Source organism: Somniosus microcephalus, chromosome 12, assembly GCF_052327205.1.
Source record: "Somniosus microcephalus isolate GS21.2 chromosome 12, FLI_Smic_1.0, whole genome shotgun sequence".
Taxonomy (NCBI): Eukaryota; Metazoa; Chordata; class Chondrichthyes; order Squaliformes; family Somniosidae; genus Somniosus; species Somniosus microcephalus.
The window spans coordinates 220,601,312-220,627,188 of NC_140998.1; the positions used below are offsets into that span (position 1 = coordinate 220,601,312).

The 25,877-nt window shown below is 55.5% G+C and overlaps 1 protein-coding gene across 2 annotated transcripts in view; it reads left to right on the plus strand.

The window, feature by feature from the left end:
- Window positions 1–1,829, plus strand: part of LOC147110150 (CD276 antigen-like) — a 129,747-nt gene extending 127,918 nt beyond the window's left edge. For both annotated transcript variants that reach the window (XM_086004086.1, XM_086004085.1), the window contains one exon: window positions 753–1,829. In XM_086004086.1, coding sequence (XP_085860212.1) covers window positions 753–901 — 149 coding nt within the window. In that variant the 3' untranslated portion in view covers window positions 902–1,829. The remainder of the gene's footprint in view (window positions 1–752) is intronic.
- The last annotated feature ends 24,048 nt before the right edge of the window (window positions 1,830–25,877 follow it).

Below are 25,877 nucleotides of genomic sequence, written 5' to 3' on the forward strand. Positions count from 1 at the left end.
CAAAATTACCGTCTGTTCCAGAATATGGGTGGGCGGTGTGATCCAAAACTGCAGCACTCCCTCAGTACTGCCCCTCCGACAGTGCGGTGCTCCCTCAGTACTGCCCCTCCGACAGTGCGGCGCTCCCTCAGTACTGCCCCTCCGACAGTGCGGCGCTCCCTCAGTACTGCCCCTCCGACAGTGCGGCGTTCCCTCAGTACTGCCCCTCCGACAGTGCGGCGCTCCCTCAGTACTGTCCCTCTGACAGTGCGGCGCTCCCTCAGTACTGCCCCTCCGACAGTGCGGCACTCCCTCAGTACTGCCCCTCTGACAGTGCGGCGCTCCCTCAGTACTGCCCCTCCGACAGTGCGGCGCTCCCTCAGTACTGCCCCTCCGACAGTGCTGCGCTCCCTCAGTACCGTCCCTCCGACAGTGCGGCGCTCCCTCAGTACCGTCCCTCCGACAGTGCGGCGCTCCCTCAGTACCGTCCCTCCGACAGTGCGGCGCTCCCTCAGTACTGCCCCTCCGACAGTGCGGCGCTCCCTCAGTACTGTCACTGGGATTATGGGGCTCGAGTCTCTGGAGTGGGGACTCGAACCCACAAACCTTCTGACTCAGAGGCGAGAGAGGGAGATACAGATACTGAGCCAGGGCTGACACCAGAGAGTTGGTGGGCGAGGGTCCCGGGGTAAGACAGCGGGTCCGGAATAGCAAACATCCCAGTGTTTCACTCTGTCCTTCCTGTGCTTTCCCTTCCTGTTCCTCTTCCGCAGGATCATGTCAAGTTGCAGCGAGATCGCAGAGGGACAGGCAGTACTTCCTCTACGCTATCATCCCCGTGGTACTGATAATCGCCGCCGCCTTGCTTGCGTATGTCACGCATCGGAAGGAACAGGCCGCAGGGAGGGTGTTGGCTGGTTGAGCGAGGGTGGGGCTAGGGGTGGGCAGTGGTTGGGTGTGAAGGGTTGAGATGGGCTTCAAAGCTGAAGCAAGAGGACCTCGCCTCGCCCTCCCACGTGCCGATCGAAGGCCTGTTGTTGCTGAGCGACCACGGCTGGAAAGGTTTCATCGGCATTACAGCCTCGTCCAGACCTTGCAATCGTCGTTGTCGAAAAGACCATTCCGTTGGAGGGGCAGGAGATTTTGAGCAGTGTCTCGAAGGTTGGAAGAATGAATTCGCGTTTCTCCAGCGCCTTTCCCCACCTCAGGACGTCCCAAAGCGTTTCACAGCCATTGAAGGACTTTTTTTTAAGTGTGGTCACTGTTGTAATGTGGGAAATGCGACAGCCAATTTGCGCACAGCAAGCTCCCACAAACAGCACTGGGATAATGACCGGATAATCTGTTTTTTAGTGATGTTGGTTGAGGGATAAATATTGGCCCCAGGACACCGGGGAGAACTCCTCCTGCCCTTCTTCCAATAGTGGCCGTGGGATCTTTTAGTTCCATCTGAGAGAGCAGACAGGGTCTTAGTTTAACATCTCATCTGAAAGACAGCGCGGCACTCCCTCAGTACTGCCCCTCCGACAGTGCGGCGCTCCCTCAGTACTGCCCCTCCGACAGTGCGGCGCTCCCTCAGTACTGCCCCTCCGACAGTGCGGCGCTCCCTCAGTACTGCCCCTCCGACAGTGCGGCTCTCCCTCAGTACTGCCCCTCCGACAGTGCGGCGCTCCCTCAGTACTGCCCCTCCGACAGTGCGGCGCTCCCTCAGTACTGCCCCTCCGACAGTGCGGCTCTCCCTCAGTACTGCCCCTCCGACAGTGCGGCACTCCCTCAGTACTGCCCCTCCGACAGTGCGGCACTCCCTCAGTACTGCCCCCCCGACAGTGCGGCGCTCCCTCAGTACTGCCCCTCCGACAGTGCGGCGCTCCCTCAGTACTGGCCCTCTGACAGTGCGGCACTCCCTCAGTACTGCCCCTCCGACAGTGCGGCGCTCCCTCAGTACCGCCACTCCGACAGTGCGGCACTCCCTCAGTGCTGCCCCTCCGACAGTGCAGCACTCCCTCAGTGCTGCCCCTCCGACAGTGCAGCACTCCCTCAGTACTGCCCCTCCGACAGTGCAGCACTCCCTCAGTGCTGCCCCTCCGACAGTGCGGCGCTCCCTCAGTACCACCACTCCGACAGTGCGGCACTCCCTCAGTGCTGCCTCTCCGACAGTGCAGCACTCCCTCAGTACTGCCCCTCCGACAGTGCGACGTACCCTCAGTACTGCCCCTCCGACAGTGCGGCGCTCCCTCAGTACTGCCCCTCTGACAGTGCGGCACTCCCTCAGTACTGCCCCTCTGACAGTGCGGCGCTCCCTCAGTACTGCCCCTCCGACAGTGCGGCACTCCCTCAGTACTGCCCCTCCGACAGTGCGGCACTCCCTCAGTACTGCCCCTCTGACAGTGCGGCGCTCCCTCAGTACTGCCCCTCCGACAGTGCGGCACTCCCTCAGTACTGCCCCTCCGACAGTGCGGCACTCCCTCAGTACTGCCCCTCCGACAGTGCGACGTACCCTCAGTACTGCCCCTCCGACAGTGCGGCGCTCCCTCAGTACTGCCCCTCCGACAGTGCGGCGCTCCCTCAGTACTGCCCCTCCGACAGTGCGGCGCTCCCTCAGTACTGCCCCTCTGACAGTGCGGCGCTCCCTCAGTACTGCCCCTCCGACAGTGCGGCACTCCCTCAGTACTGCCCCTCCGACAGTGCGGCGCTCCCTCAGTACTGCCCCTCTGACAGTGCGGCGCTCCCTCAGTACTGCCCCTCCGACAGTGCGGCACTCCCTCAGTACTGGCACTGGGAGTGTCGGCCTGGATTTAGTGCTCGAACCCACGACTTTCTGACTCCGAGGCGGCGTGGTGACTCACTGAGCCATGTTGCCTGGGATGTCGACAGTGCATTCTGCGATGGATGGTCGGAAGAAACCTCTTCAGTACATTTTCTCCAACGGTTTCAGAACCGCGTCTGTGGATGGCATCTTGGATGCATCTCTGTCCACACGCTGACACGAGTTTTGAAAATTGTCAGTATTCAAGAAAGCTGCTCTACCCTCGCGAGTCGACTGTCAAAGCGTCTCCAGACTCCTCCGATGAAGCAACACCGGGAAATCTGGAATAGCAGACTGCTGGCTCCGGTTGTATGATGTCATATCGCAGTTTGACAATGCAACTGTTCTTTTATTTATTTAAGCTGATTTTAAAAGTGACTCTTTGAACTGAAAAGCACTAAACACGCACATCGCCGATACGCCTCGTTACTTTAGCACAGAAACTACCCCAGTGAGAGTCAGTGTGTGTGGAACCTGTACCCCAGTGAGAGTCAGTGTGTGTGGAACCTGTACCCCAGTGAGAGTCAGTGTGTGTGGAACCCGTACCCCAGTGAGAGTCAGTGTGTGTGGAACCCGTACCCCAGTGAGAATCAGTGTGTAGAACCCGTACCCCAGTGAGAGTCAGTGTGTGTGGAACCCGTACCCCAGTGAGAGTCAGTGTGTGTGGGACCCGTACCCCAGTGAGAGTCAGTGTGTGTGGACCTGTACCCCAGTGAGAGTCAGTGTGTGTGGAACCCGTACCCCAGTGAGAGTCAGTATGTGTGGATCCCGTACCCCAGTGAGAGTCAGTGTGTGTGGAACCCGTACACCAGTGAGAGTCAGTGTGTGTGGAACCCGTACCCCAGGGAGGGTCAGTGTGTGTGGAACCTTTACCCCAGTGAGAGTCAGTGTGTGTGGAACCCGTACCCCAGGGAGGGTCAGTGTGTGTGGAACCTGTACCCCAGTGAGAGTCAGTGTGTGTGGAACCCGTACCCCAGTGAGAGTCAGTGTGTGTGGAACCCATACCCCAGTGAGAGTCAGTGTGTGTGGAACCCGTACCCCAGTGAGAGTCAGTGTGTGTGGAACCCGTACCCCAGTGAGAGTCAGTGTGTGTGGAACCCGTACCCCAGTGAGAGTCAGTGGGTGTGGAACCCCTACCCCAGTGAGTGTCAGTGTGTGTGGAACCCGTACCCCAGTCAGATTCAGTGTGTGTGGAACCTGTACCCCAGTGAGAGTCAGTGTGTGTGGATCCCGTACCCCAGCGAGAGTCAGAGTGTGTGGAACCCGTAACCCAGTGAGAGTCAGCGTGTGTGGAACCCATACCGAAGTGAGTGTCAGTGTCTGTGGAACCTGTACCCCAGTGAGAGTCAGTGTGTGTGGAACCCGTACCCCAGTGAGAGTCAGTGTGTGAGGAACCCTTACCCCAGTGAGAATCAGTGTGTGTGGAACCCGTACCCCAGTGAGAGTCAGTGTGTGTGGAACCCATACCCCAGTGAGAGTCAGTGTGTGTGGAACCCGTACCCCAGTGAGAGTTAGTGTGTGTGGAATCCGTACGCCAGTGAGAGTCAATGTGTGTGGAACGCGTACCCCAGTGAGAGACAGAGTGTGTGGAACCCGTAACCCTGTGAGAGTCAGTGCGTGTGGAAGCCTTACCCCAGTGAGAGTCAGTGTGTGTGGAACCCGTACCCCAGTGAGAGTCAGCGTGTGAGGAACCCGTACCCCAGTGAGAGTCAGTGTGTGTGGAACCCGTACCCCAGTGAGAGTCAGTGTGTGTGGAACCCGTACCCCAGGGTGAGTCAGTGTGTGTGGAACCTGTACCCCAGTGAGAGTCAATGTGTGTGGAAGCCGTACCCCAGTGAGAGTCAGTGTGTATGGAACCCGTTCCCCAGTGAGAGTCAGTGTGTGTGGAACCCGTACCCCAGTGAGAGTCAGTGTGTGTGGAACCCGTACCCCAGTTAGATTCAGTGTGTGTGGAACCCGTACCCCAGTGAGAGTCAGTGTGTGTGGGACCCGTACACCAGTGAGAGTCAGTGTGTGTGGAACCCATACCCCAGTGAGAGTCAGTGTGTGTGGAACCCGTACCCCAGTGAGAGTCAGTGTGTGTGGAACCCGTACCCCAGTGAGAGTCAGTGTCTGTGGAACCCGTACCCCAGTGAGAATCGGTGTGTGTGGGACCCGTACCCCAGTGAGAGTCAGTGTGTGTGGAACCCATTCCCCAGTGAGAGTCAGTATGTGTGTGACCCGTACCCCAGTGAGAGTCAGTGTGTGTGGAACCCGTACCCCAGTGACAGTCAGTGTCTGTGGAACCCGTACCCCAGTGAGAGTCAGTGTGTATGGGACCCGTACCACAGTGAGAGTCAGTGTGTGTGGAACCTGTACCCCAGTGAGAGTCAGTGTGTGTGGGACCCGTACCCAGTGAGAGTCAGTGTGTGTGGAACCCGTACCCCAGTGAGAGTCAGTGTGTGTGGAACCCGTACCCCAGTGAGAGTCAGTGTGTGTGGAACCCGTACGCCAGTGAGAGTCAGTGTATATGGGACCCGTACCCCAGTGAGAGTCAGTGTGTGTCGATCCCGTTCCCCAGTGAGAGTCCGTGTGTGTGGAACCCGTACCGCAGTGGGAGTCAGTGCGTGTGGAGGCCGTACCCCAGTGAGAGTCAGTGTCTGTGGAACCCTTACCCCAGAGAGAGTCAGTGTGTGTGGAACCCGTACCCAACTGAGAGTGAGTGTGTGTGGAACCCGTACCCCAGTGAGAGTCAGTGTGTGTGGGAGCCGTATCCCAGTGAGAGTCAGATTGTGTGGAACCCGTACCCCAGTGAGAGTCAGTGTCTGTGGATCCCGTACCCCAGTGAGAGTCAATGTGTGTGGGACCCGTACCCCAGTGAGAGTCAGTGTCTGTGGAACCCGCACCCCAGTGAGAGTCAGTGTGTGTGGAACCCGTACCCCAGTGAGAGTCAGTGTGTGTGGAACACATACCCCAGTGAGGGTCAGTGTGTGTGGAACCCGTACCCAAGTGAGATTCAGTGTGTGTGGAATCCGTACCCCAGTGAGAGTCAGTGTGTGTGGAACCCGTACCCCATTGAGAGTCAGTGTGTGTGGAACCCGTACCCCAGTGAGAGTCAGTGTGTGTGGAACCTGTACACCAGTGAGAGTCAGTGTCTGTGGAACCCGTACCCTAGTGAGAGTCAGTGAGTGTGGGACCCGTACCCCACTGAGAGTCAGTGTGTGTGGAACCCGTACCCCAGTGAGAGTCAGTGTGTGTGGACCTGTACCCCAGTGAGAGTCAGTGTGTGTGGAAACCGTACCCCAGTGAGAGTCAGTGTGTGTGGAACCCGTACCCCAGTGAGAGTCAGTGTCTGTGGGACCCGTACCCCAGTGAGAGTCAGTGCCTGTGGAACCCATACCCCAGTGAGAGTCAGTGTGTGTGGAACCCGTACCCCAGTGAGAGTCAGTGTCTGTGGAACCCGTACCCCAATGAGAGTCAGTGTGTGTGGAACCTGTACCCCAGTGAGAGTCAGTGTGTGTGGAACCCGTACCCCAGTGAGAGTCAGTGTGTGTGGAAACCGTACCCCAGTGAGAGCCAGTATGTGTGGAACCCGTACCCCAGTGAGAGTCAGTGTGTGTGGAACCCCTACCCCAGTGAGAGTCAGGGTGTGTGGGACCCGTACCCCATTGGGAGTCAGTGTGTGTGGAACCCGTACCGCAGTGAGAGTCAGTGTGTGTGGAACCCGTACCCCAGTGAGAATCAGTGTGTAGAACCCGTACCCCAGTGAGAGTCAGTGTGTGTGGAACCCGTACCCCAGTGAGAGTCAGTGTGTGTGGGACCCGTACCCCAGTGAGAGTCAGTGTGTGTGGACCTGTACCCCAGTGAGAGTCAGTGTGTGTGGAACCCGTACCCCAGTGAGAGTCAGTATGTGTGGATCCCGTACCCCAGTGAGAGTCAGTGTGTGTGGAACCCGTACACCAGTGAGAGTCAGTGTGTGTGGAACCCGTACCCCAGGGAGGGTCAGTGTGTGTGGAACCTGTACCCCAGTGAGAGTCAGTGTGTGTGGAACCCGTACCCCAGGGAGGGTCAGTGTGTGTGGAACCTGTACCCCAGTGAGAGTCAGTGTGTGTGGAACCCGTACCCCAGTGAGAGTCAGTGTGTGTGGAACCCGTACCCCAGTGAGAGTCAGTGTGTGTGGAACCCGTACCCCAGTGAGAGTCAGTGTGTGTGGAACCCGTACCCCAGTGAGAGTCAGTGTGTGTGGAACGCGTACCCCAGTGAGAGTCAGTGGGTGTGGAACCCCTACCCCAGTGAGTGTCAGTGTGTGTGGAACCCGTACCCCAGTCAGATTCAGTGTGTGTGGAACCTGTACCCCAGTGAGAGTCAGTGTGTGTGGATCCCGTGCCCCAGTGAGAGTCAGTGTGTGTGGAACCCGTACCCCAGCGAGAGTCAGAGTGTGTGGAACCCGTAACCCAGTGAGAGTCGGTGTGTGTGGAACCCATACCGAAGTGAGTGTCAGTGTCTGTGGAACCTGTACCCCAGTGAGAGTCAGTGTGTGTGGAACCCGTACCCCAGTGAGAGTCAGTGTGTGAGGAACCCTTACCCCAGTGAGAATCAGTGTGTGTGGAACCCGTACCCCAGTGAGAGTCAGTGTGTGTGGAACCCATACCCCAGTGAGAGTCAGTGTGTGTGGAACCCGTACCCCAGTGAGAGTTAGTGTGTGTGGAATCCGTACGCCAGTGAGAGTCAATGTGTGTGGAACGCGTACCCCAGTGAGAGACAGAGTGTGTGGAACCCGTAACCCAGTGAGAGTCAGTGCGTGTGGAAGCCGTACCCCAGTGAGAGTCAGTGTGTGTGGAACCCGTACCCCAGTGAGAGTCAGCGTGTGAGGAACCCGTACCCCAGTGAGAGTCAGTGTGTGTGGAACCCGTACCCCAGTGAGAGTAAGTGTGTGTGGAACCCGTACCCCAGTGAGAGTCAGTGTGTGTGGAACCCGCACTCCAGTGAGAGTCAGTGTGTGTGGAACCCGCACCCCAGTGAGAGTCAGTGTGTGTGGAACCCGTACCCCAGTGAGAGTCAGTGTGTGTGGAACCCATACCACTGTGAGAGTCAGTGTGTGTGGAACCCGTACCCCAGTGAGAGTCAGTGTGTGTGCAACCCGTACCCCAGTGAGAGTCAGTGTGTTTAGAACCTGTACACCAGTGAGAGTCAGTGTGTATGGGACCCATACCCCAGTGAGAGTCAGTGTGTGTGGAAACTGTACCCCAGTGAGAGTCAGTGTGTGTGGGACCCATACCCCAGTGAGAGTCAGTGTGTGCGGATCCCGTACCCCTGTGAGATTCAGTGTGTGTGGAACCTGTACAACAGTGAGAGTCAGTGTGTATGGGATCCGTACCCCAATGAGAGTCAGTGTGTGTGGAACCTGTACCCCAGTGAGAGTCAGTGTGTGTGGGACCCATACCCCAGTGAGAGTCAGTGTGTGCGGATCCTGTACCCCAGTGAGAGTCAGTTTGTGCGGAACCTGTACCCCAGTGAGAGTCAGTGTGTGCGGATCGTGTACCCCAGTGAGAGTCAGTGTGTGTGGAACCTGTACCCCAGTGAGAGTCAGTGTCTGTGGAACCCGTACCCCAGTGAGAGTCAGTGTGTGTGGAACCCGTACCCCAGTGAGAGTCAGTGTGTGTGGAGCCTGTACCCCAGTGAGAGTCAGTGTGTGTGGAACACATACCCCAGTGAGAGTCAGTGTGTGTGGAACCCGTACCCCAGTGGGAGTCAGTGTGTGTGGAACCCGTACCCGAGTGAGAGTCAGTGTGTGTGGAACCCGTACCCCAGTGAGAGTCAGTGTGTGTGGAACCCGTACCCCAGTGGGAGTCAGTGTGTGTGGAATCCGTACCCCAGTGAGAGTCAGTGTGTTTGGAACCCGTACCCCAGTGAGAGTCAGTGTCTGTGGAACCCGTACCCAAGTGAGAGACAGTGTGTGTGGAACCGGCCCACTGAGAGTCAGTGTGTGTGGAACCCGTACCCCAGTGAGAGTCAGCGTGTGAGGAACCCGTACCCCAGTGAGAGTCAGTGTGTGTGGAACCCGTACCCCAGTGAGAGTCAGTGTGTGTGGAACCCGTACCCCAGGGTGAGTCAGTGTGTGTGGAACCTGTACCCCAGTGAGAGTCAATGTGTGTGGAAGCCGTACCCCAGTGAGAGTCAGTGTGTATGGAACCCGTTCCCCAGTGAGAGTCAGTGTGTGTGGAACCCGTACCCCAGTGAGAGTCAGTGTGTGTGGAACCCGTACCCCAGTTAGATTCAGTGTGTGTGGAACCCGTACCCCAGTGAGAGTCAGTGTGTGTGGGACCCGTACACCAGTGAGAGTCAGTGTGTGTGGAACCCATACACCAGTGAGAGTCAGTGTGTGTGGAACCCGTACCCCAGTGAGAGTCAGTGTGTGTGGAACCCATACCCCAGTGAGAGTCAGTGTGTGTGGAACCCGTACCCCAGTGAGAGTCAGTGTCTGTGGAACCCGTACCCCAGTGAGATTCGGTGTGTGTGGGACCCGTACCCCAGTGAGAGTCAGTGTGTGTGGAACCCATTCCCCAGTGAGAGTCAGTATGTGTGTGACCCGTACCCCAGTGAGAGTCAGTGTGTGTGGAACCCGTACCCCAGTGACAGTCAGTGTCTGTGGAACCCGTACCCCAGTGAGAGTCAGTGTGTATGGGACCCGTACCACAGTGAGAGTCAGTGTGTGTGGAACCTGTACCCCAGTGAGAGTCAGTGTGTGTGGGACCCGTACCCAGTGAGAGTCAGTGTGTGTGGAACCCGTACCCCAGTGAGAGTCAGTGTGTGTGGAACCCGTACCCCAGTGAGAGTCAGTGTGTGTGGAACCCGTACGCCAGTGAGAGTCAGTGTATATGGGACCCGTACCCCAGTGAGAGTCAGTGTGTGTCGATCCCGTTCCCCAGTGAGAGTCCGTGTGTGTGGAACCCGTACCGCAGTGGGAGTCAGTGCGTGTGGAGGCCGTACCCCAGTGAGAGTCAGTGTCTGTGGAACCCTTACCCCAGAGAGAGTCAGTGTGTGTGGAACCCGTACCCAACTGAGAGTGAGTGTGTGTGGAACCCGTACCCCAGTGAGAGTCAGTGTGTGTGGGAGCCGTATCCCAGTGAGAGTCAGATTGTGTGGAACCCGTACCCCAGTGAGAGTCAGTGTCTGTGGATCCCGTACCCCAGTGAGAGTCAATGTGTGTGGGACCCGTACCCCAGTGAGAGTCAGTGTCTGTGGAACCCGCACCCCAGTGAGAGTCAGTGTGTGTGGAACCCGTACCCCAGTGAGAGTCAGTGTGTGTGGAACACATACCCCAGTGAGGGTCAGTGTGTGTGGAACCCGTACCCAAGTGAGATTCAGTGTGTGTGGAATCCGTACCCCAGTGAGAGTCAGTGTGTGTGGAACCCGTACCCCATTGAGAGTCAGTGTGTGTGGAACCCGTACCCCAGTGAGAGTCAGTGTGTGTGGAACCTGTACACCAGTGAGAGTCAGTGTCTGTGGAACCCGTACCCTAGTGAGAGTCAGTGAGTGTGGGACCCGTACCCCACTGAGAGTCAGTGTGTGTGGAACCCGTACCCCAGTGAGAGTCAGTGTGTGTGGACCTGTACCCCAGTGAGAGTCAGTGTGTGTGGAAACCGTACCCCAGTGAGAGTCAGTGTGTGTGGAACCCGTACCCCAGTGAGAGTCAGTGTCTGTGGGACCCGTACCCCAGTGAGAGTCAGTGCCTGTGGAACCCATACCCCAGTGAGAGTCAGTGTGTGTGGAACCCGTACCCCAGTGAGAGTCAGTGTCTGTGGAACCCGTACCCCAATGAGAGTCAGTGTGTGTGGAACCTGTACCCCAGTGAGAGTCAGTGTGTGTGGAACCCGTACCCCAGTGAGAGTCAGTGTGTGTGGAAACCGTACCCCAGTGAGAGCCAGTGTGTGTGGAACCCGTACCCCAGTGAGAGTCAGTGTGTGTGGAACCCCTACCCCAGTGAGAGTCAGGGTGTGTGGGACCCGTACCCCATTGAGAGTCAGTGTGTGTGGAACCCGTACCGCAGTGAGAGTCAGTGTGTGTGGAACCCGTACCCCAGTGAGAATCAGTGTGTAGAACCCGTACCCCAGTGAGAGTCAGTGTGTGTGGAACCCGTACCCCAGTGAGAGTCAGTGTGTGTGGGACCCGTACCCCAGTGAGAGTCAGTGTGTGTGGACCTGTACCCCAGTGAGAGTCAGTGTGTGTGGAACCCGTACCCCAGTGAGAGTCAGTATGTGTGGATCCCGTACCCCAGTGAGAGTCAGTGTGTGTGGAACCCGTACACCAGTGAGAGTCAGTGTGTGTGGAACCCGTACCCCAGGGAGGGTCAGTGTGTGTGGAACCTGTACCCCAGTGAGAGTCAGTGTGTGTGGAACCCGTACCCCAGGGAGGGTCAGTGTGTGTGGAACCTGTACCCCAGTGAGAGTCAGTGTGTGTGGAACCCGTACCCCAGTGAGAGTCAGTGTGTGTGGAACCCGTACCCCAGTGAGAGTCAGTGTGTGTGGAACCCGTACCCCAGTGAGAGTCAGTGTGTGTGGAACCCGTACCCCAGTGAGAGTCAGTGTGTGTGGAACGCGTACCCCAGTGAGAGTCAGTGGGTGTGGAACCCCTACCCCAGTGAGTGTCAGTGTGTGTGGAACCCGTACCCCAGTCAGATTCAGTGTGTGTGGAACCTGTACCCCAGTGAGAGTCAGTGTGTGTGGATCCCGTGCCCCAGTGAGAGTCAGTGTGTGTGGAACCCGTACCCCAGCGAGAGTCAGAGTGTGTGGAACCCGTAACCCAGTGAGAGTCGGTGTGTGTGGAACCCATACCGAAGTGAGTGTCAGTGTCTGTGGAACCTGTACCCCAGTGAGAGTCAGTGTGTGTGGAACCCGTACCCCAGTGAGAGTCAGTGTGTGAGGAACCCTTACCCCAGTGAGAATCAGTGTGTGTGGAACCCGTACCCCAGTGAGAGTCAGTGTGTGTGGAACCCATACCCCAGTGAGAGTCAGTGTGTGTGGAACCCGTACCCCAGTGAGAGTTAGTGTGTGTGGAATCCGTACGCCAGTGAGAGTCAATGTGTGTGGAACGCGTACCCCAGTGAGAGACAGAGTGTGTGGAACCCGTAACCCAGTGAGAGTCAGTGCGTGTGGAAGCCGTACCCCAGTGAGAGTCAGTGTGTGTGGAACCCGTACCCCAGTGAGAGTCAGCGTGTGAGGAACCCGTACCCCAGTGAGAGTCAGTGTGTGTGGAACCCGTACCACAGTGAGAGTCAGTGTGTGTGGAACCCGTACCCCAGTGAGAGTAAGTGTGTGTGGAACCCGTACCCCAGTGAGAGTCAGTGTGTGTGGAACCCGCACTCCAGTGAGAGTCAGTGTGTGTGGAACCCGCACCCCAGTGAGAGTCAGTGTGTGTGGAACCCGTACCCCAGTGAGAGTCAGTGTGTGTGGAACCCATACCACTGTGAGAGTCAGTGTGTGTGGAACCCGTACCCCAGTGAGAGTCAGTGTGTGTGCAACCCGTACCCCAGTGAGAGTCAGTGTGTTTAGAACCTGTACACCAGTGAGAGTCAGTGTGTATGGGACCCATACCCCAGTGAGAGTCAGTGTGTGTGGAAACTGTACCCCAGTGAGAGTCAGTGTGTGTGGGACCCATACCCCAGTGAGAGTCAGTGTGTGCGGATCCCGTACCCCTGTGAGATTCAGTGTGTGTGGAACCTGTACAACAGTGAGAGTCAGTGTGTATGGGATCCGTACCCCAATGAGAGTCAGTGTGTGTGGAACCTGTACCCCAGTGAGAGTCAGTGTGTGTGGGACCCATACCCCAGTGAGAGTCAGTGTGTGCGGATCCTGTACCCCAGTGAGAGTCAGTTTGTGCGGAACCTGTACCCCAGTGAGAGTCAGTGTGTGCGGATCGTGTACCCCAGTGAGAGTCAGTGTGTGTGGAACCTGTACCCCAGTGAGAGTCAGTGTCTGTGGAACCCGTACCCCAGTGAGAGTCAGTGTGTGTGGAACCCGTACCCCAGTGAGAGTCAGTGTGTGTGGAGCCTGTACCCCAGTGAGAGTCAGTGTGTGTGGAACACATACCCCAGTGAGAGTCAGTGTGTGTGGAACCCGTACCCCAGTGGGAGTCAGTGTGTGTGGAACCCGTACCCGAGTGAGAGTCAGTGTGTGTGGAACCCGTACCCCAGTGAGAGTCAGTGTGTGTGGAACCCGTACCCCAGTGGGAGTCAGTGTGTGTGGAATCCGTACCCCAGTGAGAGTCAGTGTGTTTGGAACCCGTACCCCAGTGAGAGTCAGTGTCTGTGGAACCCGTACCCAAGTGAGAGACAGTGTGTGTGGAACCGGCCCACTGAGAGTCAGTGTGTGTGGAACCCGTACCCCAGTGAGAGTCAGTGTGTGTGGAACCTGTACCCGAGTGAGAGTCAGTGTGTGTGGAACCCGTACCCCAGTGAGAGTCAGTGTGGCTGGAACCCGTACCCCAGTGAGAGTCAGTGTGTGTGGAACCCGTACCCCAGTGAGAGTCAGTGTGTGTGGAACCCGTACCCCAGTGAGAGTCAGTGTCTGTGGAACCCGTACCCAAGTGAGAGACAGTGTGTGTGGAACCGGCCCACTGAGAGTCAGTGTGTGTGGAACCCGTACCCCAGTGAGAGTCGGTGTGTGTGGAACCCGTAGCCCAGTGAGAGTCAGTGTGTGTGGAACCCGTACCCCAGTGAGAGTCAGTGTGTGTGCAACCCGTACCCCAGTGAGCGTCAGTGTGTGTGGATCCCGTACCCCAGCGAGAGTCAGTGTGTATGGGACCCGTACCCCAGTGAGAGTCAGTGTGTGTGGAACCTGTACCCCACTGAGAGTCAGAGTGTGTGGAACCCGTACCCCAGTGAGAGTCAGTGTGTGTGGAACCCGTACCCCAGTGAGAGTCAGTGTGTGTGGAACCCGTACCTCAGTGAGAGTCAGTGTGTGTGGAACCAATCATGGTTTGACCATGATTGCCATAACATGAGGAAAAAACTTAGAAAACTATCAAACCAAAAACACAGACATCCAGAAAACAAGGAATTACGCCTTACTTATTGTCAGACGCTAACACAATACAGAAACACACTCAGGACCAAAAAAGGGCAATTTATTAAGAATACACTCAGCTCCATGAAGGAATCCATTGAGTCGAATTGTTTCTGGGACAACTTGAAAACACTACACAAAAAACAACACGACGATTTGTCCATTCAAAATGGGGACACATGGGTAAACCACTTTGAAAAATTATACCAGAAAAACACACTAGGACCAGAGCAACACCAAATACGCAAAAAACTTGAAAAGCTTGAAATGGCCATAAAAGATAACCAAAACCCGCTAGACGCCATAATAACAGAAAAAGAACTTCTTGAAAAACTCAAGGACCTGCGACCAGGAAAAGCTTGCGGGACAGACGGCATACTAAACGAGATGATTAAACACGCAGACGACAAACTGAAACTGGCTATCCTAAAACTCTTCAACTTGGTTCTGAGTGTCGGTTATTTCCCTGACATCTGGAACAAAGGACTCATAACACCCATATACAAAAGTGGGGACAAAATCGACCCAAACAACTATCGAGGCATCTGTGTAAACAGTAACCTGGGGAAGGTATTCTGTAGCATCATAAACAAAAGACTTATAAACTTCCTTGAAGAGCACAATGTCTTGAGTAAAAGCCAAATTGGATTCCTGCCAAACTATAGAACATCCGATCATATCTTCACCCTACAGACCCTAATTGACAAACACGTTCACCATAACAAAAGCAAAATCTACGCATGCTTTGTAGATTTCCAGAAGGCTTTCGACTCCATCTGGCATGACGGTTTATTCCTGAAACTTATCGAAAGCGGGGTAGGAGGTAAAACATATGATGTAATTAAATCAATGTATACAAACAATAAATGTGCAGTTAAAATTGGAGACAAACAAACAAAATACTTCCCACAGGGGCGTGGGGTGACGCAGGGCTCGCCAATCTCACCGACACTCTTTAATATTTACATTAATGGATTGGCAAAACTACTTGAACAATCTACAGCACCCGGCCTCACCCTATATGAATCCAAGGTTAAATTCCTCCTCTATGCCGACGACCTGGTTCTGCTGTCACCAACTAAGGAGGGTCTACAGCAGAACCTGGACCTGCTGGAGTCGTACTGCCAGACTTGGGCCCTGACAATAAATCCCCAAAAAACCAAAGTCCTTGTGTTCCAGCAAAGATCCAAACAACATGGACCCACAATAAATTTCACAGTAGGAACAACCAAAATTGAACAAACCACTCACTACACATACTTGGGCTTAAAAATCAGTTCTACGGGAAACTTCAAACTGGCTGTGAATGAACTGAAAGAGAAAGCAAGAAGGGCTTTCTATGCCATCAAAAAATCAATCCAAATAGAAATCCCAATTAGCATTTGGCTCAAAATTTTCAAATCAGTAATTGAACCAATTGCACTCTATGGCAGTGAGGTCTGGGGACCACTAACACAACAAGATTTTGCAAAATGGGACAAACACCCAATTGAGATCCTACATGCGGAATTCTGTAAAAGTATCCTCCGGACTCAAAGGAAAACAGTAAACAACGCATGCAGGGCGGAACTAGGCCAATACCCATTAATAATCACTATCCAAAAAAGAGCCACCAAATTTTGGAATCACCTACAAATGAGCAACCCCCAATGCTATCACTACGACGCCCTGAAATGCCAAGAGCTGACCATAAAGAAGAATACCCTCAGTCAACTAGTCCTGGGACTCAATAAAGTAACTACTAACAATACTAACAATAACCAGCCCCAGGACAGTGACAGGGTAACACAAAGAATTCGACCCAACACAATCGTCGCTAAGCAAAAGGAAAAATATCTGTCATATTGGGCAGAAACAACAAAAACCCAAAGCAAACTCAATTGCTACTTGGCCCTAAACAGACAATACAACATAGCTGATTACCTGACCATGGTAAAGGATAACAAACTGAGAAGAACCTTGACAAGGTACAGACTTAGCGAACATAGCCTAGCGATCGAAAAAGGTAGACACAGGCAGACCAGGCTGCCAAGAGAAGACAGGATATGCTCTCACTGCAGTCAGGGAGTAGTTGAGACAGAGATGCACTTCCTCACAGCCTGTGGAAAATATCAGGGCATCAGAGAGAATTTCTATCAAAAATTCTCACAAATATGCCCTGAATTCAGAAATCTGACTGACAACCAAAAACTCCCATTCCTACTGGGGGAGGAGAGAAGCTGTGTAACACTGGCGGCACACTATGTTACAGCTTGCCATGAACAGAGGGACAACCAGTAAACTAAGACAAGAATATATATAAACAAGGCGAAAATATATTTATAAACTCAGGGATATACCTGTTTATACACTGTATGAATGGAACCGCGTTTATGTGTTCAACCAGAAATGTATTTTGATGCTTTGGCAACATAAGATGTACCTTATCATGCCAATAAAGCGATTTGTATTGTATTGTATTGTGTGTGGATCCCGTACCCCAGCGAGAGTCAGTGTGTATGGGACCCGTACGCCAGTGAGAGTCAGTGTGTGTGGAACCTGTACCCCACTGACAGTCAGATTGTGTGGAACCCGTACCCCAGTGAGAGTCAGTGTGTGTGGAACCCGTACCCCAGTGAGAGTCAGTGTGTGTGGAACCCTTACCCCAGTGAAAGTCAGTGTGTGAGGAACCCTTACCCCAGTGAGAGTCAGTATGTGTGGAACCCGTACCCCAGTGGGAGTCAGTGTGTGTGGAACCCATACCCCAGTGAGAGTCAGTGTGTGTGGAACCCGTACCCCAGTGAGAGTTAGTGTGTGTGGAATCCGTACGCCAGTGAGAGTCAATGTGTGTGGAACGCGTACCCCAGTGATAGACAGTGTGTGTGGAACCCGTAACCCAGTGAGAGTCAGTGTGTGTGGAACCCCTACCCCAGTGAGAGTCAGGGTGTGTGGGACCCGTACACCATTGAGAGTCAGTGTGTGTGGAACCCGTACCGCAGGGAGAGTCAGTGTGTGTGGAACCCGTACCCCAGTGAGAATCAGTGTGTAGAACCCGTACCCCAGTGAGAGTCAGTGTGTGTGGAACCCGTACCCCAGTGAGAGTCAGTGTGTGTGGGACCCGTACCCCAGTGAGAGTCAGTGTTTGTGGACCTGTACCCCAGTGAGAGTCAGTGTGTGTGGCACCCGTACCCCAGTGAGAGTCAGTATGTGTGGATCCCGTACCCCAGTGAGAGTCAGTGTGTGTGGAACCCGTACACCAGTGAGAGTCAGTGTGTGTGGAACCCGTACCCCAGGGAGGGTCAGTGTGTGTGGAACCTGTACTCCAGTGAGAGTAAGTGTGTGTGGAACCCGTACCCCAGTGAGAGTCAGTGTGTGTGGAACCCGTACCCCAGTGAGAGTCAGTGTGTGTGGAACCCGTACCCCAGTGAGAGTCAGTGGGTGTGGAACCCCTACCCCAGTGAGTGTCAGTGTGTGTGGAACCCGTACCCCAGTCAGATTCAGTGTGTGTGGAACCTGTACCCCAGTGAGAGTCAGTGTGTGTGGAACCCGTACCCCAGTGAGATTCAGTGTGTGTGGAACCCGTTCCCCAGTGAGAGTCAGTGTGTGTGGAACCCGTACCCGAGTGAGAGTCAGTGTGTGTGGATCCCGTACCCCAGCGAGAGTCAGTGTGTATGGGACCCGTACCCCAGTGAGAGTCAGTGTGTGTGGAACCTGTACCACACTGAGAGTCAGAGTGTGTGGAACCCGTAACCCAGTGAGAGTCAGTGTGTGTGGAACCCATACCGAAGTGAGTGTCAGTGTCTGTGGAACCTGTACCCCAGTGAGAGTCAGTGTGTGTGGAACCCGTACCCCAGTGAGAGTCAGTGTGTGAGGAACCCTTACCCCAGTGAGAATCAGAGTGTGTGGAACCCGTACCCCAGGGAGGCTCAGTGTGTGTGGAACCCGTACCCCAGTGAGAGTCAGTGTGTGTGGAACCCGTACCACAGTGAGAGTCAGTGTGTGTGGAACCCGAACCGCAATGGGAGTCAGTGTGTGTGGAACCCGTACCCCAGTGAGAGTCAATGTGTGTGGAACCCTTACCCCAGTGAGAGTCCGTGTGTGTGGAACCCGTTCCCCAGTGAGAGTCCGTGTGTGTGGAACCCGAACCGCAGTGGGAGTCAGTGTGTGTGGAACCCGTACCCCAGTGAGAGTCAATGTCTGTGGAACCCTTACCCCAGTGAGAGTCCGTGTGTGTGGAACCCTTACCCCAGTGAGAGTCCGTGTGTGTGGAACCCGTACCCCAGTGAGAGTCAGTGTGTGTGGAACCCGTACCCCAGTGAGAGTCAGTGTGTGTGGAACCCGTACCCCAGTGAGAGTCAGTGCGTGTGGGACTCGTACCCCAGTGAGAGCCAGTGTGTGTGGAACCCATACCCCAGTGAGAGTCAGTGTGTGTGGAACCCGTACCCCAGTGAGAGTCAATGTGTGTGGAACCCATACCCCAGTGAGTGTCAGTGTCTGTGGAACCCGTACCCCAGTGAGAGTCAGTGTGTGTGGAACCCGTACCCCAGTGAGAGTCAGTGTGTGTGGAACCCTTACCCCAGTGAGAGTCAGTGTGTGTGGAACCCGTACCCCAGTGAGAGTCAGTGTGTGTGGAACCCATACGCCAGTGAGAGTCAGTGTGTGTGGAACCCGTACCCCAGTGAGAGTTAGTGTGTGTGGAATCCGTACGCCAGTGAGAGTCAATGTGTGTGGAACGCGTACCCCAGTGAGAGTCAGTGTGGGCGGAACCCGTACCCCAGTGAGAGTCAGTGTGTGTGGAACGCGTACCCCAGTGAGAGTCAGTGTGTGTGGAACCCGTAACCCAGTGAGAGTCAGTGTGTGTGGAACCCGTACCCCAGTGAGAGTCAGTGCGTGTGGAAGACGCACCCCAGTGAGAGTCAGTGTGTGTGGAACCCGTACCCCAGTGAGAGTCAGCGTGTGAGGAACCCGTACCCCAGTGAGAGTCAGTGTGTGTGGAACCCGTACCCCAGTGAGAGTCAGTGTGTGTGGAACCCGTACCCCAGTGAGAGTCAGTGTGTGTGGAACCCGTACCCCAGTGAGAGTCAGTGTGTGTGGAACCCGTACCCCAGTGAGAGTCAGTGTGTGTGGAACCCGTACCCCAGTGAGAGTCAGTGTGTGTGGAACCCGTACCCCAGTGAGAGACAGTGTGTGTGGAACCCGCACCCCAGTGAGAGTCAGTGTGTGTGGAAGCCGTACCCCAGTGAGAGTCAGTGTGTGTGAACCCGTACCCCAGTGAGAGTCAGTGTGTGTGGAAACCATACCACTGTGAGAGTCAGTGTGTGTGGAACCCGTACCCCAGTGAGAGTCAGTGTGTGTGCAACCCGTACCCCAGTGAGAGTCAGTGTGTGTGGAACCTGTACACCAGTGAGAGTCAGTGTGTATGGGACCCATACCCCAGTGAGAGTCCGTGTGTGTGGAACCTGTACCCCAGTGAGAGTCCGTGTGTGTGGAACCTGTACCCCAGTGAGAGTCAGTGTGTGTGGGATCCAATCCCCAGTGAGAGTCAGTGTGTGCGGATCCCGTACCCCAGTGAGATTCAGTGTGTGTGGAACCTGTACACCAGTGAGAGTCAGTGTGTATGGGATCCGTACCCCAATGAGAGTCAGTGTGTGTGGGACCCATACCCCAGTGAGAGTCAGTGTGTGCGGATCCTGTACCCCAGTGAGAGTCAGGTTGTGCGGAACCTGTACCCCAGTGAGAGTCAGTGTGTGTGGATCCCGTACCCCAGTGAGAGCCAGTGTGTGTGGAACCCGTACGCCAGTGAGAGTCAGTGTATATGGGACCCGTACCCCAGTGAGAGTCAGTGTGTGTCGATCCCGTTCCCCAGTGAGAGTCCGTGTGTGTGGAACCCGAACCGCAGTGGGAGTCAGTGTGTGTGGAACCCGTACCCCAGTGAGAGTCAATGTCTGTGGAACCCTTACCCCAGTGAGAGTGCGTGTGTGTGGAACCCTTACCCCAGTGAGAGTCCGTGTGTGTGGAACCCGTACCCCAGTGAGAGTCAGTGTGTGTGGAACCCGTACCCCAGTGAGAGTCAGTGTGTGTGGAACCCGTACCCCAGTGAGAGTCAGTGCGTGTGGGACTCGTACCCCAGTGAGAGCCAGTGTGTGTGGAACCCATACCCCAGTGAGAGACAGTGTGTGTGGAACCCGTACCCCAGTGAGAGTCAATGTGTGTGGAACCCATACCCCAGTGAGTGTCAGTGTCTGTGGAACCCGTACCCCAGTGAGAGTCAGTGTGTGTGGAACCCGTACCCCAGTGAGAGTCAGTGTGTGTGGAACCCTTACCCCAGTGAGAGTCAGTGTGTGTGGAACCCGTACCCCAGTGAGAGTCAGTGTGTGTGGAACCCATACGCCAGTGAGAGTCAGTGTGTGTGGAACCCGTACCCCAGTGAGAGTTAGTGTGTGTGGAATCCGTACGCCAGTGAGAGTCAATGTGTGTGGAACGCGTACCCCAGTGAGAGTCAGTGTGGGCGGAACCCGTACCCCAGTGAGAGTCAGTGTGTGTGGAACGCGTACCCCAGTGAGAGTCAGTGTGTGTGGAACCCGTAACCCAGTGAGAGTCAGTGTGTGTGGAACCCGTACCCCAGTGAGAGTCAGTGTGTGTGGAAGACGCACCCCAGTGAGAGTCAGTGTGTGTGGAACCCGTACCCCAGTGAGAGTCAGCGTGTGAGGAACCCGTACCCCAGTGAGAGTCAGTGTGTGTGGAACCCGTACCCCAGTGAGAGTCAGTGTGTGTGGAACCCGTACCCCAGTGAGAGTCAGTGTGTGTGGAACCCGTACCCCAGTGAGAGTCAGTGTGTGTGGAACCCGTACCCCAGTGAGAGTCAGTGTGTGTGGAACCCGTACCCCAGTGAGAGTCAGTGTGTGTGGAACCCGTACCCCAGTGAGAGACAGTGTGTGTGGAACCCGCACCCCAGTGAGAGTCAGTGTGTGTGGAAGCCATACCCCAGTGAGAGTCAGTGTGTGTGAACCCGTACCCCAGTGAGAGTCAGTGTGTGTGGAAACCATACCACTGTGAGAGTCAGTGTGTGTGGAACCCGTACCCCAGTGAGAGTCAGTGTGTGTGCAACCCGTACCCCAGTGAGAGTCAGTGTGTGTGGAACCTGTACACCAGTGAGAGTCAGTGTGTATGGGACCCATACCCCAGTGAGAGTCCGTGTGTGTGGAACCTGTACCCCAGTGAGAGTCCGTGTGTGTGGAACCTGTACCCCAGTGAGAGTCAGTGTGTGTGGGACCCAATCCCCAGTGAGAGTCAGTGTGTGCGGATCCCGTACCCAAGTGAGAGTCAGTGTGTGTGGAACCCGTACCCCAGTGAGAGTCAGTGTGTTTGGAACCCGTACCCCAGTGGGAGTCAGTGTGTGTGGAACCCGTACCCCAGTGAGAGTCAGTGTGTGTGGAATCCGTACCCCAGTGAGAGACAGTGTGTGTGGAACCCGTACCCCAGTGAGATTCAGTGTGTGTGGAACCCGTTCCCCAGTGAGAGTCAGTGTGTGTGGAACCCGTACCCGAGTGAGAGTCAGTGTGTGTGGATCCCGTACCCCAGCGAGAGTCAGTGTGTATGGGACCCGTACCCCAGTGAGAGTCAGTGTGTGTGGAACCTGTACCCCACTGAGAGTCAGAGTGTGTGGAACCCGTAACCCAGTGAGAGTCAGTGTGTGTGGAACCCATACCGAAGTGAGTGTCAGTGTCTGTGGAACCTGTACCCCAGTGAGAGTCAGTGTGTGTGGAACCCGTACCCCAGTGAGAGTCAGTGTGTGAGGAACCCTTACCCCAGTGAGAATCAGAGTGTGTGGAACCCGTACCCCAGGGAGGGTCAGTGTGTGTGGAACCCGTACCCCAGTGAGAGTCAGTGTGTGTGGAACCCGTACCACAGTGAGAGTCAGTGTGTGTGGAACCCGTACCCCAGTGAGAGTCAGTGTGTGTGGAACCCGTACCTCAGTGAGAGTCAGTGTGTGTGGAACCCGCACTCCAGTGACAGTCAGTGTGTGTGGAACCCGCACCCCAGTGAGAGTCAGTGTGTGTGGAACCCGTACCCCAGTGAGAGTCAGTGTGTGTGGGACCCATACCCCAGTGAGAGTCAGTGTGTGCGGATTCTGTACCCCAGTGAGAGTCAGTTTGTGCGGAACCTGTACCCCAGTGAGAGTCAGTGTGTGCGGATCCTGTACCCCAGTGAGAGTCAGTGTGTGTGGAACCTGTACCCCAGTGAGAGTCAGTGTCTGTGGAACCTGTACCCCAGTGAGAGTCTGTGTGTGTGGAACCCGTACCCCAGTGAGAGTCAGTGTGTGTGGAACCTGTACCCCAGTGAGAGTCAGTGTGTGTGGAACACATACCCCAGTGATAGTCAGTGTGTGTGGAACCCGTACCCCAGTGGGAGTCAGTGTGTGTGGAACCCGTACCCGAGTGAGAGTCAGTGTGTGTGGAACCCGTACCCCAGTGAGAGTCAGTGTGTGTGGAACCCGTACCCCAGTGGGAGTCAGTGTGTGTGGAATCCGTACCCCAGTGAGAGTCAGTGTGTTTGGAACCCGTACCCCAGTGAGAGTCAGTGTGTGTGGAACCCGTACCCCAGTGAGAGTCAGTGTGTGTGGAACCTGTACCCCAGTGAGAGTCAGTGTGTGTGGAACCCGTACCCCAGTGAGAGTCAGTGTGTGTGGAACCGGTACCCCAGTGGGAGTCAGTGTCTGTGGAACCCGTACCCCTGTGGGAGTCAGTGTGTGTGGAACCCGTACCCCAGCGAGAGTCCGTGTGTGTGACCCATACCGCAGTGAGAGTCGGTGTGTGTGGAACCCGTAGCCCAGTGAGAGTCAGTGTGTGTGGAACCCGTACCCCAGTGAGAGTCAGTGTGTGTGCAACCCGTACCCTAGTGAGAGTCAGTGTGTGTGGATCCCGTACCCCAGCGAGAGTCAGTGTGTATGGGACCCGTACCCCAGTGAGAGTCAGTGTGTGTGGAACCTGTACCCCACTGAGAGTCAGAGTGTGTGGAACCCGTACCCCAGTGAGAGTCAGTGTGTGTGGAACCCGTACCCCAGTGAGAGTCAGTGTGTGTGGAACCCGTACCCCAGTGAAAGTCAGTGTGTGAGGAACCCTTACCCCAGTGAGAGTCAGTGTGTGTGGAACCCGTACCCCAGTGAGAGTCAGTGTGTGTGGAGCCCATACCCCAGTGAGAGTCAGTGTGTGTGGAACCCGTACCCCAGTGAGAGTTAGTGTGTGTGGAATCCGTACGCCAGTGAGAGTCAATGTTTGTGGAACGCGTACCCCAGTGAGAGACAGTGTGTGTGGAACCCGTAACCCAGTGAGAGTCAGTGCGTGTGGAAGCCGTACCCCAGTGAGAGTCAGTGTGTGTGGAACCCTACCCCAGTGAGAGTCAGTGTGTGTGGAACCCGTACCCCAGTGAGAGTCAGTGTGTGTGGGCGACCCGTACCCCAGTGAGAGTCAGTGTGTGTGGAACCCGTACCCCAGTGAGAGTCAGTGTGTGTGGAACCCGTACCCCAGGGAGAGTCAGTGTGTGTGGAACCCGCACCCCAGTGAGAGTCAGTGTGTGTGGAACCCGTACCAAAGTGAGAGTCAGTGTGTGTGGAACCCGTACCCCAGTGAGAGTCAGTGTGTGTGGAACCCGTACCCCAGTGAGACTCAGTGTGTGTGGAACCCGCACCCCAGTGAGAGTCAGTGTGTGTGGAACCCGCACCCCAGTGAGAGTCAGTGTGTGTGGAACCCGTACCCCAGTGAGAGTCAGTGTGTGTGGAACCCGTACCCCAGTGAGAGTCAGTGTGTGTGCAACCCGTACCCCAGTGAGAGTCAGTGTGTTTAGAACCTGTGCACCAGTGAGAGTCAGTGTGTATGGGACCCATACCCCAGTGAGAGTCAGTGTGTGTGGAAACTGTACCCCAGTGAGAGTCAGTGTGTGTGGGACCCATACCCCAGTGAGAGTCACTGTGTGCGGATCCCGTACCCCTGTGAGATTCAGTGTGTGTGGAAACTGTACACCAGTGAGAGTCAGTGTGTATGGGATCCGTACCCCAATGAGAGTCAGTGTGTGTGGAACCTGTACCCCAGTGAGAGTCAGTGTGTGTGGGACCCATACCCCAGTGAGAGTCAGTGTGTGCGGATCCTGTACCCCAGTGAGAGTCAGTTTGTGCGGAACCTGTACCCCAGTGAGAGTCAGTGTCTGTGGAACCCGTACCCCAGTGAGAGTCAGTGTGTGTGGAACCCGTACCCCAGTGAGAGTCAGGGTGTGTGGAACACTTACCCCAGTGAGAGTCAGTGTGTGTGGAACCTGTACCCCAGTGGGAGTCAGTGTGTGTGGAACCCGTACCCCAGTGAGAGTCAGTGTGTGTGGCACCCGTACCCCAGTGAGAGTCAGTGTGTGTGGAACCCGTACCCCAGTGGGAGTCAGTGTGTGTGGAATCCGTACCCCAGTGAGAGTCAGTGTGTTTGGAACCCGTACCCCAGTGAGAGTCAGTGTCTGTGGAACCCGTACCCAAGTGAGAGACAGTGTGTGTGGAACCCGTACCCCACTGAGAGTCAGTGTGTGTGGAACCCGTACCCCAGTGAGAGTCAGTGTGTGTGGAACCTGTACCCGAGTGAGAGTCAGTGTGTGTGGAACCCGTACCCCAGTGAGAGTCAGTGTATGTGGAACCCGTACCCCAGTGGGAGTCAGTGTGTGTGGAACCCGTACCCCAGTGGGAGTCAGTGTGTGTGGAACCCGTACCCCAGCGAGAGTCAGTGTGTGTGACCCATACCGCAGTGAGAGTCGGTGTGTGTGGAACCCGTAGCCCAGTGAGAGTCAGTGTGTGTGGAACCCGTACCCCAGTGAGAGTCAGTGTGTGTGGAACCCTTACCCCAGTGAGAGTCAGTGTGTGTGGAACCCGTACCCCAGTGAGAGTCAGTGTGTATGGAACCTGTACCCCAGTGAGAGTCAATGTGTGTGGAACCTGTACCCCAGTGAGAGTCAGTGTGTATGGAACCCGTTCCCCAGTGAGAGTCAGTGTGTGTGGAACCCGTACCCCAGTGAGAGTCAGTGTGTGTGGAACCCGTACCCCAGTTAGATTCAGTGTGTGTGGAACCCGTACCCCAGTGAAAGTCGGTGTGTGTGGGACCCGTACCCCAGTGAGAGTCAGTGAGTGTGGAACCCGTACCCCAGTGAGAGTCAGTGTTGAAATGACCCGTACCCCAGTGAGAGTCAGTGTGTGTGGAACCCATTCCCCAGTGAGAGTCAGTATGTGTGTGACCCATACCCCAGTGAGAGTCAGTGTCTGTGGAACCCGTACCCCAGTGACAGTCAGTGTATGTGGAACCCGTACCCCAGTGAGAGTCAGTGTGTATGGGACCCGTACCACAGTGAGAGTCAGTGTGTGTGGAACCTGTACCCCAGTGAGAGTCAGTGTGTGTGGGACCCGTACCCAGTGAGAGTCAGTGTGTGTGGATCCCGTACCCCAGTGAGAGCCAGTGTGTGTGGAACCCGTACGCCAATGAGAGTCAGTGTATATGGGACCCGTACCCCAGTGAGAGTCAGTGTGTGTCGATCCCGTTCCCCAGTGAGAGTCCGTGTGTGTGGAACCCGAACCGCAGTGGGAGTCAGTGTGTGTGGAACCCGTACCCCAGTGAGAGTCAATGTCTGTGGAACCCTTACCCCAGTGAGAGTCCGTGTGTGTGGAACCCTTACCCCAGTGAGAGTCCGTGTGTGTGGAACCCGTACCCCAGTGAGAGTCAGTGTGTGTGGAACCCGTACCCCAGTGAGAGTCAGTGCGTGTGGGACTCGTACCCCAGTGAGAGCCAGTTTGTGTGGAACCCATACCCCAGTGAGAGTCAGTGTGTGTGGAACCCGTACCCCAGTGAGAGTCAATGTGTGTGGAACCCATACCCCAGTGAGTGTCAGTGTCTGTGGAACCCGTACCCCAGTGAGAGTCAGTGTGTGTGGAACCCGTACCCCAGTGAGAGTCAGTGTGTGTGGAACCCTTACCCCAGTGAGAGTCAGTGTGTGTGGAACCCGTACCCCAGTGAGAGTCAGTGTGTGTGGAACCCATACGCCAGTGAGAG